The sequence below is a fragment of the Podarcis erhardii genome (genome assembly GCF_964252035.2).
Source record: "Podarcis erhardii genome assembly, chromosome: 11".
In the NCBI taxonomy this organism is placed as follows: domain Eukaryota; kingdom Metazoa; phylum Chordata; class Lepidosauria; order Squamata; family Lacertidae; genus Podarcis; species Podarcis erhardii.
Genome location: NC_138501.1, coordinates 56,292,409 through 56,304,933, shown reverse-complemented (window position 1 = coordinate 56,304,933; position 12,525 = coordinate 56,292,409). Strand labels below are relative to the sequence as shown.

General features: G+C 58.4%; 1 protein-coding gene across 3 annotated transcripts in view; it reads right to left on the bottom strand.

Moving 5' to 3' along the window:
* Window positions 1-1,297: 1,297 nt before the first annotated feature.
* TLN1 (talin 1) overlaps window positions 1,298-12,525 on the bottom strand; it is a 54,808-nt gene continuing 43,580 nt past the window's right edge. For all 3 annotated transcript variants that reach the window (XM_081881327.1, XM_081881326.1, XM_081881328.1), the window contains 18 exons: window positions 11,776-11,946; window positions 11,437-11,586; window positions 10,727-10,828; window positions 10,464-10,583; window positions 9,998-10,144; window positions 9,465-9,631; window positions 9,190-9,373; window positions 8,892-9,017; window positions 8,462-8,578; window positions 8,173-8,358; window positions 6,588-6,695; window positions 4,837-4,942; window positions 4,554-4,678; window positions 4,209-4,334; window positions 3,703-3,765; window positions 3,369-3,551; window positions 2,588-2,716; window positions 1,298-2,381 (listed from right to left, as the gene is read on the bottom strand). In XM_081881327.1, coding sequence (XP_081737453.1) covers window positions 2,250-2,381; window positions 2,588-2,716; window positions 3,369-3,551; window positions 3,703-3,765; window positions 4,209-4,334; window positions 4,554-4,678; window positions 4,837-4,942; window positions 6,588-6,695; window positions 8,173-8,358; window positions 8,462-8,578; window positions 8,892-9,017; window positions 9,190-9,373; window positions 9,465-9,631; window positions 9,998-10,144; window positions 10,464-10,583; window positions 10,727-10,828; window positions 11,437-11,586; window positions 11,776-11,946 — 2,442 coding nt within the window. In that variant the 3' untranslated portion in view covers window positions 1,298-2,249. The remainder of the gene's footprint in view (window positions 2,382-2,587; window positions 2,717-3,368; window positions 3,552-3,702; window positions 3,766-4,208; window positions 4,335-4,553; window positions 4,679-4,836; window positions 4,943-6,587; window positions 6,696-8,172; window positions 8,359-8,461; window positions 8,579-8,891; window positions 9,018-9,189; window positions 9,374-9,464; window positions 9,632-9,997; window positions 10,145-10,463; window positions 10,584-10,726; window positions 10,829-11,436; window positions 11,587-11,775; window positions 11,947-12,525) is intronic.

The following is a 12,525-nucleotide window of genomic DNA, read 5'->3' as shown; positions in this document are numbered from 1 at the left end:
CTCCTCCAGCCGAACTCCTTGCCACACGGGAATCACAGCTAGAGAATCCCAGACAGATGCCCAGCTGACCTGTTTCAAAACCTCCAAGGAAGGGAGAGCCCAGCATATTCTGAGGGAGTCCATTCCAATGTTGAACAGCTCTCACCATCAGAGTGTTATTCCTGTTTAGTCAGAAACTCATTTATTCCCATTTGAATCCATTGGTTTGGGTCCTACACCCCAGAACAGGAAAAAACAAGCTTGTGATAGCCTTTTATGGCTATCTGAAGGCGGCCGCCATATCTCCTTTCAGTCTCTCCTCTTATCCAGACTAAACATTCCTAACTCCCTCAACCGTTCCTCCCAAGGCTTGGTCTCCAGACCCTTGATCATCTCAGTCGCCTTCTCTACACATTCCAGCTTGGCTTGTCAATATCCTTCTTAAACTGGGGTGCCCAAAACTGGACCCAGGACTCCAAGTGTGCTCTGACCAAGGCCGAAGAGGGCAGTGCTAGGACTTCCATCTGGACACGAGATTTATGTTGGGGCAGCCTAGAAGAGCTTAGCATTGTTTGCTGTTGCATCTTGCTACTGTTTCATGCCAAGCTTATGGCCTACTAAGACCCCCAAGTCCCCCCCCCCATATCTATGTGCAACTGGTTCTTCCTGCCCAAGTGCAAAGCCTGGCTGTCTCTCAAGAGGTTCATGAGACAGAACTTGACTTGCAGAAGCCATGCTGGCTATGCTTCAGCAAGGCTTGTTCTTCTATGTCCTTATTCTGTATATCTTGCCTGTGATTGGTGTGAGCAGACAACTTTGCCCCCAGAGGACATGAGTGTGCATATTGAGGGGGACAGTCCCCGAGATAGGGAGATCTGTAATACGGAGTAAACACACCCTTACTGGGGGCTCAAGGACATGTGCCAAAGGTCAAGGGAGGACCAGTTGAGATTGCCCAGGGTGGCTGGGTGCCCGGCATTTGTGCATGTTCTGCAAAGAGAGCCGCCCCCCCCCCGTGTCTCAGCAGGCTTTTCTTCCTTTCAGAGGAGCAAATGGGAGTGACACCTCCTGGGACGGGACGGACAGGGCTGCCTGCGAGATGTGTGAGTGGGGCTGGGCGGGGCTCCCTGCTTACGGCTGCAGAGAATAAGGCAGGCACTAGACTGGCTCTGAAACTCTTTCCAATCTTCCTCAGGCTCTTCTTGCCCCGCAGCTGAGCCCCATGCATCACCCTCAGGATGGTCGAGTGGGGAAGAGAGACCCAAAGGTTGTGGGGGGGGGGGCGTTGCACCTGTTCCACACCACCGAGAGACGGAAGTTGCAGGGAAGCCAGTTTATTCAAGGCAGGCCCTTTGCAGGCCTGGGGGGTGGGGTGGGGGCGTGTCTGGTTCTTTGTGTGCTGATCACACACACCCCATAATCCATAGACTCATGCGACTGTATAGAGTTGGAAGGCACCCTAAGGGTCATCTAGCTCAACCCCCCGGGACACAGGAGTCCCTCCACCCCCCTCCCTTGGACTCCCTGACATAGAAAGGACACAGGCGGCTTATGGATGTATCAAAATTACAAAAGGTGAGAAGCCTCAGCAAGTGTGTGGGGGAGGGTTTCAAAAAAAGGGGGTGTCGAGCCTTGTGGTTTTGGGGTTTGCAGCACAAAGCGAATTTGCTGCTGCTGCTATAATAGGGGGGTCAGGGCAGGACCTGGAGGGGGGCAGGCAAGTGGGTGCCAGAACCGGGGGGGGGGTTGTTCTGGGCCCACACAGGCAGGCACTTGGGAACAAAGAGCAGCTATGACAAGAGAGGAGTGGGGTGCAGAGGCCTGGGGGGCAGCAGGCAGAGAGGGGGCTGAGGGGGGCTGCTGCCTCCAAGCCCCCCTGGCTCCCATTTAAGGCACCCAATATTTGGTTGGAGTGGAGTCTAATCCACATTGCACAGTCAGGCCACAGGCAGCGACCCCCCACCCTCCAGAGTGAGAGGCAGGCTGAGTAGCCAAGGCACAAGGAAGGAAGATTCCTGGAAGAAAAGGCGAGGGGGCTTGGGGAGCCTCTGCCCCCCTCCTGACGCTCTTCCTGGAAGGGCAGTCCAGAGCGTGGCATGTGGTGGGGGCCGTGGGGCAGGGTAAGCGCAGGGTGGGCAGTGGCAGGCCTCCATCTCTCCCTGCTCGGGAGGAGGCCTGGCTGGTCCTTGCTGGGGGCGGGGGTGTCGGCATTAAATAGGGGAGCAGGGTGGGGCCGCGGCGGTGCTCAGGAGCAGAGGCGATGGCGGAGCTCAGTTTGGCCCTTCGTCCCGCAGCTCCGAGGGCAGGAACTTGTACTGCTGCTGCCGGATCATGGCCAGCTTCTTGCGTGCCTCCTCCAGCTCCCGCTCCTTGCGCAGCATCTCTTCCTGGGCAGCAATGATCTGGGGGGGGGGGGGAGCAGGGGAGACCGTCAGGTGGAGGGTGGGAGCAGCTGCCCCATTGCTTGCCAGCAGTGCCTGCACTGGGGGGGGGGCACCTGGCACTCCCCCCTTCCTCGCTTGCAACCACTGGGGGGGCCAGAGTCCCAACTGCCTGCAAAGGCAGCCTCGGCCCCCTCTCCTCCCCCCAGCCCTCCCTGGGGACTCACCTGCGCAATCCCGCCCACCATCTTCTCCTTCACCACCACCGTCTCGTTCTCCTGGTCCTGGAAGGCGGCTGCTTTCTGAGCTGCCTTCACCAGGTTGTCGGACGCCCTCTTGACGGCGTTGCCAGCGGCCTGGAAGGGGGGGGGGAGAGAAAGAGGGCTGGGACTCTTCCTCAGGATACAGGCATGGGGGGCGGGAAGCGGCCGGCCAGAGGAGGCTCACCAGCCCTGGCTGCCTGCCCCAAACCAGACGCAGGAAACTTTTGGGATGATTATTATTATTTTGTTGTTGGGGCTGGGATTAAGTCTGGAAATAAAACCTTCCTAGAAGGCAAAATATTCTAACAGCCACATCGCGAGGCATGAACTGCAGGAGAGCAGAGCTGCCCTGCGCTGTCCTTTCGCAGGAGCCCTTGCCCATTTCCCCTGCCCACATCCAACTCCCCCCCCCCCCATTTGGCTTATGCTGGACCCAGGGTGCAGGGTGAGGGAGGGGTCGGCAGTGTGGGGGGCCAGGGAAGACATGGCCCCCACAAGCCCTTCCTGCCCACCCTTGAAGACTTGCTGCTCCCAGGATTTGGAGAGTTGGGAGGGATCCAAGGGTCATCTAGTCCAACCCCTGCAAGGCAAGTCACAAAACGAGGGCCCCCCATGGGAAAACTCAGAGCAAGGGCCGTCCTGTGACACCTCCCAGGACTGTGCTGCAAGGGCGCAAGGCCGGTGGGCAGCATCGGGCCCCCTCCCTGCGCCCGACTTGGGTGTTCCCGAGGCCGCACTTGCTCACCTGTAGGCGCTTCATGGCCTCCGAGTCCTGATCCGCCTTGACCTTGCAAGCCACCAGCAGCTGGGCGGTGGAGGCAGCCACCTGCTTGGCGGAGGAGATGAGCTTCTCCTCGCTGGCGTGGCCCTGCACAGCCGCATTGGCCGCCTCACACAGGTTGTTGGTGGCAGCGGCCACCATCCGCGCCTTGGCAGGGGAGGAAGGAAAGTGAGTGAGCGGAGGGGGAAGCCGGCCGGCAGCTCACCCAGGCTCCCCTGCAAAGTGGCTGCAAGTGGGAACTGCGGCCCCTACAGGGGAAAAGGAGCCTCCCCCCCCCCTTGGTCCCCTTCATACTCACCGCTGAAATGAGGCCCTGGGACCACTGCCCGTCGTCCAGGGCGTTGGCAGGGATGGCACCCACCTGGCAACAGAGAAGGCGGAGGGGGGTGAGCCCAGATGGTCCGCAAGAGGCCAGGCCTCCCCCCAGATAGATAGATAGATAGATAGATAGATAAACTATCTATGGCCAACGGCCATAGCAACATAAAACAAGCAACATATATAAAAAATATATATACAAATAAAAAAAGACAGCAATGGGTAAAAAGGGCAATCAAATGACCAAGATTATCATTCAGCTAGTGGCCCTTAATCTCATTGCGCCCTCGATAAACCTAGCAACCTTTGCTGTTGTCTGGTCATTTTGATCTGATAAAAGAAAGAACAATGTGGCCTCAGATGGGCGGCCTGGGATGGTAAGTAAGAGTGGGGTGATGATCTCATTCCTCAGATCTTTATAAAGGGGACAGGACAGGAGAACATGAGCCACTGTCCGCCCCCCACCCCCCAGTCCACAGGACTCACCTTCCCTTGGGCCACCAGCTCTCTCTGGGCGGCTGAGGCTGCTTTCACCAAGGCGCTGGTTGCGGCCGCAATGGACTTGGCAGCCTCCAAAATCTGCTCCTCAAAGTTCAGGCTCTCGTCTGCCTGCTGTTGGGGGGAGAGCAGAGTCAGTGGGGAGAGAGGGGGGGGGGATCACCTGGCATTGTTGCAGGATTGCGAAGCCTCCCCAAACCCCACATTCAGAGACCAGGCCAACAGACCCCTGGGAGGGACTAGGGTGGCCTCCAGCAGCAGCCCCTGGGCAGATGGGTGAGGGTGGCATCTGGGGGGCCCAGGGGCCCTCCTGGGGGCAGCCCAGCTACCCACCTTGGGCTTTGCCCGCGGCTTCAGCTGCTCCAGCTTCTTGGCGGCAGCCTCAATGGCGGCAGCGGCGCCCAGCAGCTCGTTCTCTGCGATGACGGTGGGATCCTCAGGGTCCACCCATTCCGTCCCTGGTGGGAGAGGGAAGCAGGAGTCAGGAGGACAGAGAGCCCCAACAAGACCCCTCCCTTACCCCCACCCATTTTGTTCAGGCGGGCATTTCTGCCCCCTACTGGCTTCACTTTCTCCTGCTTCAGAGGGGTCCTTTCCGGAGAGGGGAAGCACCCACCTTTCATGGCCTCCGCTGCCTGGATGAGCTCCGTCACTGAGCCGGCCACTCGCTTGGAGTACGCGGCCAGCTGCTGCTTCAGGTCATGGCTTGGTTTCTGGAGGATCTGGAGGAAGAGCGGGGGGGGGGGGGACAAGTGGTGAGCCGTGCCCAGACCCACAGGGGGCAGGGCGGAAGGTGGCGCATGTCTTGGGGAGGGGAGGTTTCCCCCTGGCAGGGACTCGCCTGCAGTAGGGCACCCAGGGGTGGGGGCCGTGGAAGACGTGGGCACCCTGGAAAGAACCACAAGGGAGGCCCCCCGGGGGTGTAGGGGGTGAAGAGGAAAGTCCAAAGGAAGCCTGGGGAAAGGGGCAAGGAAGGGGCAAGAGGCTGAAGGAGGGAGGGGGCAGTTTTCCAGGGAGGGGAGAAGGTGGAAAGAAGAGCAATGGAGGTTCAAGGCCGCACAGACTTCCTGGCTCCATGAGCTGCCCAGCAGCAGCAGAGCAAGGGGTAAGGGAGACCCTGAAGCTGCCTCCCCTGGAGCAGGCTGGGCACCTCTTGTCCGTTTGCATTGCTTAGCGCAGAAAGTATTGATCTGATGTGCAGAGATCTTTCCTATTCTACTGAATTCAAAAGGTTCTGGAAGCTTCTCTGTGTGAAAGAAACAGGCAGAAGGTTCATGGTGTTTGGGTTCTTCCTTCAGAGATTCTGAGTACAGTTGGCTTAAACTGGTTCTCTTATCTCTTTCAGTCAAGGTCATGCTAACTATAATAAGAGGCCAGAAGGAGCCTGTTTTTCTCTTTCTATCTCTTTTCCTTCTGGTGTTATGGTTCTATCTCTTTTCCTTCTAGTGTTATGGATTAGACTTATTATAAACTATTTTAAGTTTTAGTTAAGTCTGCTGCACCTTGATTTCTTATGGACAGGGCCGATCCTGAATGTATGGGATTTGTGACCATTATGCTCATTTGCCTTCAGGAGCAATAAAGCTCTGCTGGATGAAATTTAATTGCCTCCGGTCTATTTTTTGGGAATCTGCAACGTGCTTGTTGCTCTGCTAACTACACATCACAGTTCTGCTCTGGATCAATATTGAGTAGAATTTCAATGACACCTCTAAGAGAGGCTGCTTGGCCTCAGATCTCAGAATCGCAAGATTTAAAGGGACCCCAAGGGCTCATCTAGTTCAACCCTTTGCAGTGCAGGAATCCCAGCTGCCCTGACCCCGGGGAGCAAGAAACCTTCTGGGCTGCACCCCTGAGAATGGAAAGACCTTCTATTGCCCCTCCTTCCCGCAACACAGAGAGGCAGGCAGAACTGCCGGCTCAAGCTAGTCATGGCCGAGCCGGGATTAGAACCCAGAACACCACTGCCCACCCCTGAGCCAAGTGAGATGTTAGCCACACTGCAGCCAGGACTGGCTCCCCGCGGTTATTCGCCACGGCATCCCAGAATCCAACACAGCACAGCAGAACGGCAGGCACACAGCAAGGGCCCAGAGTTAAGGGGGGCAGGAGAGCCTGGCTCACCCCTCCCTTCTGCCAGGAGACTCTCCCCCCATGCCCGTGAGCACCCCCCCCCCCCGGTGCCACACACTCCCATGCAGGGCACTCCATACTCACAGGCTGCCCAGAAGAAAAAGAGAGAGGAGAGAGAGAGAGAGAAAGGGGGTGAGCAGGGAGGAGGCTGCTGGGGGAGGGGGAAGGGCCCCCGCCCCAAGATCCAGCCTCTGCCACGCAGGGTACAGGGCAGAGGGGGGCACATGCACTCACCACCAGCACGTGCTCCAGCAACTCCAGGTAACCGTTGGCACACTCCTTGCCAAAGCGCAGTGCCCGCTGCCGAACCTCCGCGTTGGCCTCTGGGTGGTAGGCAGCCTCCTGCAAAAGCCCCACGGGTGAGAAACAGCCTAATGCAGGAGCCTGGCAGGGTGGTGCCAGGGCTGGGGCACTGGGCACAGGAGAGAAGCATCCGGAGAGCCCCTCTGGCTACAAGCTCTTCCAAGATCCTGGCTGAGCCTCCTTTGAATTGTGGAACTGGCAGGGACCCCAAAGGCCATCTAGTCTAGGGTTGACACATGTCTGGTTTCTCCAGACAGGTCCACTTTTTGGGGTGCAACATCTCAGTCTGGGCGGATTTTTTGAATTTGCCAAAATGTCTGGGTTCTTGCAAAAAAAGCCAGGAAGTGTGCATGCAAGGATCACTCTTAACCTTTTCCTATTTCTACAGTGCGCCCACATGGTGCATTTTGGGATTGGGCTCATCATCAAACGGCAGATTGGCTGCTACTGGTCCTAGACCTGACCTCTGTTGGCCATACTGGTGCCAGTAAGCTGCCCGTGAGCAGATGGGAAAAACTCCCTGGAGGGGGGTCTCTGCTGGCACCTTCTTGCTCTGTCTCCCCTTCGCCACCCCAGTGCCTTGTCCATTGATTGCAATTAAGCTGACTCTATTTTGCAATATCAGAAAGATCTAAGAAAAGAAAGAGCGTGCTGGCTAGTAAAGAGGACTCCCCCCCCCCCAGCTCTCTGTCCTAATTAAAATCTTTGGGGGGCATTTGGAGATGAACCAACTCACCTCGGCTACCTCTAAACACAATTCTTGAATGTAAGTTAAAATACACAGCTCTCATGGAAGGCCAGGGAAAGCCCCCCCCCTCCCCATTTTTGTGTGTGGGGTGTGTGCCCTATTTTATACATCTCGAAATCTTAGCAGACTGAAGAACCTAGAAAAGAAAGTGCTGGGGGTTGTGGGGGGGGGGGAGAGTGGAGGAAATGGCGGAAGCACTGGGCACCCCATTTCCCCCCTAAAAGCTTTGCTCCTTTCCTTTGGTCACCGTTCTGCTTGGATCTTCATATTGTATTTCTTCTTGCCCTTATGTGACTTCCAAACCAAGGAGATAAGTAACTATACAACCTTTAGAAGACATTTGAAGGCAGCCCTGTGCAGATTATAAATGTTCCATGTTTTATTATGTTTTTATATATGTTGGAAGCCACCCAGAGTGGCTGGGGAAACCCAGTTGGGTGGGCGAGGTATAAATAATAAAATTATTATTATTGAAGAGGATGTCCCTATTTTCACTGGAAACATGTTTGAGGGTACAGTGTGCCCAGTGTGTGTGTGCCATGGAAGGGGAGGAGGCTCCAGGTCCTCTTCTTCGCTCTTCCAAATAAGGCAACCCTATTCTAGTCCAACACTCAGCATTTCAGGATTCGCACCTGGAGCCTCGTAAATGCACTGTCCCCCCAACCCTCCACTGACCATCCAAAGGGGTCCTGTGACCTTGGCCCACCTGTTTCCAAAGATGCCCCCCTTCAGCTCCCCCCACCATGAGCACGCCCCTCCGCTCCCCACCTTGCAAGAGCGCAGCATGTCGGCGATGGCGCGGCGGCTCAGGTTGGCCGTGGCGATCACGTCCTCCTGCCGGCACGAGTTGCCAGCTGCCACAGCCTTGGCGGTCGCCATGGTGATGCCTTTGGTCATGCGGATGAAGTCCTCCGGCGTCGAGGTCTTGGCGGGCGGCACCTGGGAGCAGAAGACCTGCGGGGGACGGGAGGTGGTCAGCCTGGCCAGGAGAGGAGGTAGAGGGTGGGGCAGAGCAAGGGGGCAGCAGTCCCAGCCCCCCTCCCACCAACACACTCACCGCAAGCTCCTGGCGGATGTGCTCAATTGTGGCTTCCAGTGCTCGGGTCCCCTTGGTGGCTTCGTCCTCCACGGCCTTCACCGTCTTCAGCAGCGACGTGACGTTGGTGACCATCACCTGCCAAGCAGAAAAAGGGTGGCCTTTGGGGGGGGGGAGGAAGAGGGCTCCCTGCTCCCTACCGGCCTGAGGGAACTTCCTCCCTTGGGTGGCCATAGAATCTAAGCATTGCAGAGGGGGAAGGGACCCCTGGGGGTCATCCAGTACAACCCCTGCCAGGTCACAACCAAATCATCCCTGAGCGGTGGCCATCCAAGCTCTGCTTAAAAACCCCCAAGGAAGGAGAGCCCACCCCCTTCTGAGGAGCCTGCCTTCCCTACAGACCCCACTCTGCCCCACACACATGCCCATGGCCTGCTGCAGAACCTCCTACCTTGGCCGAGTTCTTCAGCTGGTAGACGGCTGGGTCATCGCCAGACTTGCCCGCGGCAGCCTTGGTGGCGCTGATCAGGTCCCCAAGGGCCTTGGCCACGTCCTTCACGGCATTGATCAAGACCACCTGAGCGCAGAGAGGAGAGAAGGAGGACATGAGCAGAGCCTGCAGCTGGATCAGGCCCAAGAGGGTCCCCCCACGGGAAGCCAGCAAGCAAGATTTGAGCGCAAGAGCCCTTGGGTGGTCAAGGGAAGGACAGACCCACGGAGAGGGGCGACCCAGCCATTGTGGCCCTTACCTGCGTCTCGGGGTCCTCGGAGCCCAGGCTGGCGGCCCCCAGCTTCACCACCTCTGAGAGGCGTGTGATGGTGGCCACAGAGGATTGAGCAGCCTGTGCCAGCTTCTCCTGGCTGGCCGTGGCGTTCTGCACCAGCACTTTGGTGTCCTCCACCAGTGCCTTGGCCGTCTTCAGGATGCCCTCCCTGCCAAAGAAATGGGGTGGGGGGTTAAGAGGTGGCCAGGAATTCTGGAAGGCCTGTTGGAGGCCGCACAGGAACCGCTGGGGGCCGCTACCTGTGGTCGGCAAAGGTCTCTGCGTTTTCGCGGTTGAGGGTCCCGGCTGTGGCAAACATGATGGTGGTGTCCAGATCCGCGATGATGCCAGAGACAGCGCTGGCTGCTGTGATGCAGGCCTGGGTTCCCCGGTTGCCTGCCTGGAGGGCAGCCAAGACGTGGGATACCTGCGGAGGGAGAGAGGACAGGTGGCCTCCCATCGGCCCTGGGCTGACCCCCAACACCGTCCCAGGAGAGGATCCCAGGGGGAGGAGACGATGCAGGCATGTGTTGGTGTGGAAAAATGTTAGGAGGGGATCTGTTCCCACAGTGGCTGACCAAATGGCCCAAAGGGAAACCAGCACGCAGGATCTGAGCATGAGAGCCGCTCTCCCCACCTGCGGTTTCTGGCCGCTGGCATTTGGCATCACTGCTGCCTCCGAGGGAGAGCCAAGCCGGCAGAGCCAGCTCCTCTTCCCAGAGGCCACTGGGTGCTGGTGCCCCTGGGCCCTGGCCTCCCTCCCCCCCCCCCGCAAGCCCAGGCAGGCAGGCACCTTCTCGGAGACCCTGCGGGCGCACTCAATCAGCTCCTTCTTGGTGTAGGTGTCGCTGGGGCTGCACTGGAGGGCTCCAGCCTTCGTCACCAGCGCCGCACAGCCGTGGCCCAACTCCTGCACCCGGTTCTTTATGTGGGAGCCAATCTGGAGGGGAAAGAAGGCTGTGGGAGCCTGGCTGTGTGGCCCTCATCTTCTGCCCACACCTCCGCGTGCGGCCGCTGCTTCTCTCCCCCAGCCCCACAAGACCTCCAGCCACCCCTTCCCCCATTCCAGCCGCCAGAGGTGACCAGGTCCTTCTCAGCCAACCCACTTGGGGGCGCTTCTGGGTTCAGGAAGAGGAGGCAGAAGAACCCAGTGTTTGATGCCCTGCCAGGCCAAGGCTCACAGCTCTGGGCAAATCAACCAGCTGCCCACCACATCCCTGTCCCACTGCCCAACCACCAGGGACGTCCCCCCTCCTCACCTCATCGTTCTCAGCCGTGATGGCAGCCGGCTTAGCCTGGAGCGCCAGCTGTCCGTAGTCGCTGGTGAGCTGGTTGGCCAAGGTGCCCAGTTCGTCCGGGTTGGTGGTGGATTTGGTGACCTGGAAGAGAGTAGGGACAGTTGGAGGGGGAAGAAGAGAGGGGCACCCCCAAATCCTAGCAGAAGGAAGAGGGGGGTTCTCAAAGGGGCTTGCCCCAGATTACCCCCCACGGAGGCCTCCCCACAACACCCCCCATGCCTCACCATCTCCTGGACGGTCACAGCTATGGCCTTGGCGGTCTTCACCATGGTGGTCTGGTAGTCCACAAAGGTCCCCTCTGGCTCTCCCACGGGGCCCTCATCCAGCTGGGGGGGAAGAAAGAGAAACGTCTCCTTTCAGAGGACACCAAGGCTGCCTCTGACCCCCAAGCAGCTGAGCTTCACTTCTGGCCCTGGAAGCACCCTGGCCTCTGCTGCCTCTGCTGCAGGAGGCCCACCCAAGAGGCACCAAGGCCTTTCTGGAGACAACCCTGGGCGGGGAGGGAACTTCCTGGGGAAGCCTGGAAGGGCGTCCCGTTTAATCCAAGGTGGTGGGTTGGAACAAAGGCACCGGGAATTCCAACGTAAAAGGGAGCAGACGTGGAATGGAAATCAATCCAGCAAACACAATCGACTTCCGGCGAGAGGAAAGGCCAGATTGACGGTCTTTCTGATTACTCTCTGCTGACAGATCATTACATGGTGATTGACAGCAATCAGACAGAAAGTCTGGTGATCAAATCACTCTGGGATAAAGTCACGCAAATGCTCTGACCAAGGCTGTTTGAGCCAGGGAACTGAAATCATGTTCAAATGCCACGTAATAATACTTTATGGGTATAAGATCTACATCTTCTCTTTCTTAAACATTTATGGGACAAGATAATCTGTAACTTAAAGAGTTAAAGAGTTGCGCTTTGGGGAAGGAGTCGCACCTGGTTGATGGCTTGAGTGATGGAGTCCACCATGCCGCCAACCACACCTGCTGCGCTGGCCGCCTCGTTCAGGGTGGCCGTCAGGTCCTCCACGGCCTCCTTCATCATCTGCGCAGACTCCTCGAGGGCTTCCTGCGTGTGGGCTGCTTGCTGTGGGGGGAGAAGGCGATGCATACCTGCTTTCCCAGAGGCGCCCCAATGCTCATCATCCACAGGCGAAGGCTCTCTGCCACTCCCCACCTGAGCAGACACTGGTGTGGCGCTCCCCACCTGCCCGGCAGGCCCCTCTGGGAACGGCAGAGCCAGCCCCCCTCTCCCTGCCCCACACCAAGCTGGCACCTTGGGGTTCCCTCCGGCCTCCTTGGCCGTGTAGAGCATCTGCAGGGCCGACTCTGCCAGCGTCTTGGTCTGGTCCAGGAGGTTCATCTGCTGCTGGCTGTTGAGGGTCTTGGAGGCAGCCCCCACGGCTGCCAGAACCAGCGGCTGAAAGTACTGAGCCAGCTGAGAGACCTGGAGGGAGAGAAGGGGCAGGTGAACGGGGCGGGGGGGGGGGCAGAAGCAGAATCCCAGTCTCCCTGGCAGGGGGCACACAGCGCCAGGGAGGCCAGCCCTCCTGCAGCTCCGGCACCCTGGGTGCAGAAGAGGGCCACGTCCCAGAGAGGACACCCCCCAACGTTTTTTGTCATGTGATTCAGTCACAATGAGCATAACCTCAGCAGAAGAGGAGAACCGCAAGGAGGGAGGCAGAGGAGGAGGAGGAAGGAGAGGCGAAGGGGCTGCTCTGGCACTTCCCTTCAGCGGCCTGAAGAGTCTGCCAGGAGAACCCCTCACATGCCACTCTATGCCACAGGAGGGCAGGAGATTTCCCCAGCGAGTGCCAGGGGCCAAGGACTGAGTTTGCTGCTTTGCTCATCAGCCTGGTTGCCACAGCATTGAATGCAAAGCCACAGGTACACCAGGGACCCTGGAGAAGAGCTCTCTGGCCACACCTGAGGCCTCGCCCTCAATGCCAGGGCAGCTGGACTGCCCTTCGCTCTCCCACCTGCAGCTCCTTCCAGAATCCCAGGCCCACAGAAGCTCCCTCTCTGG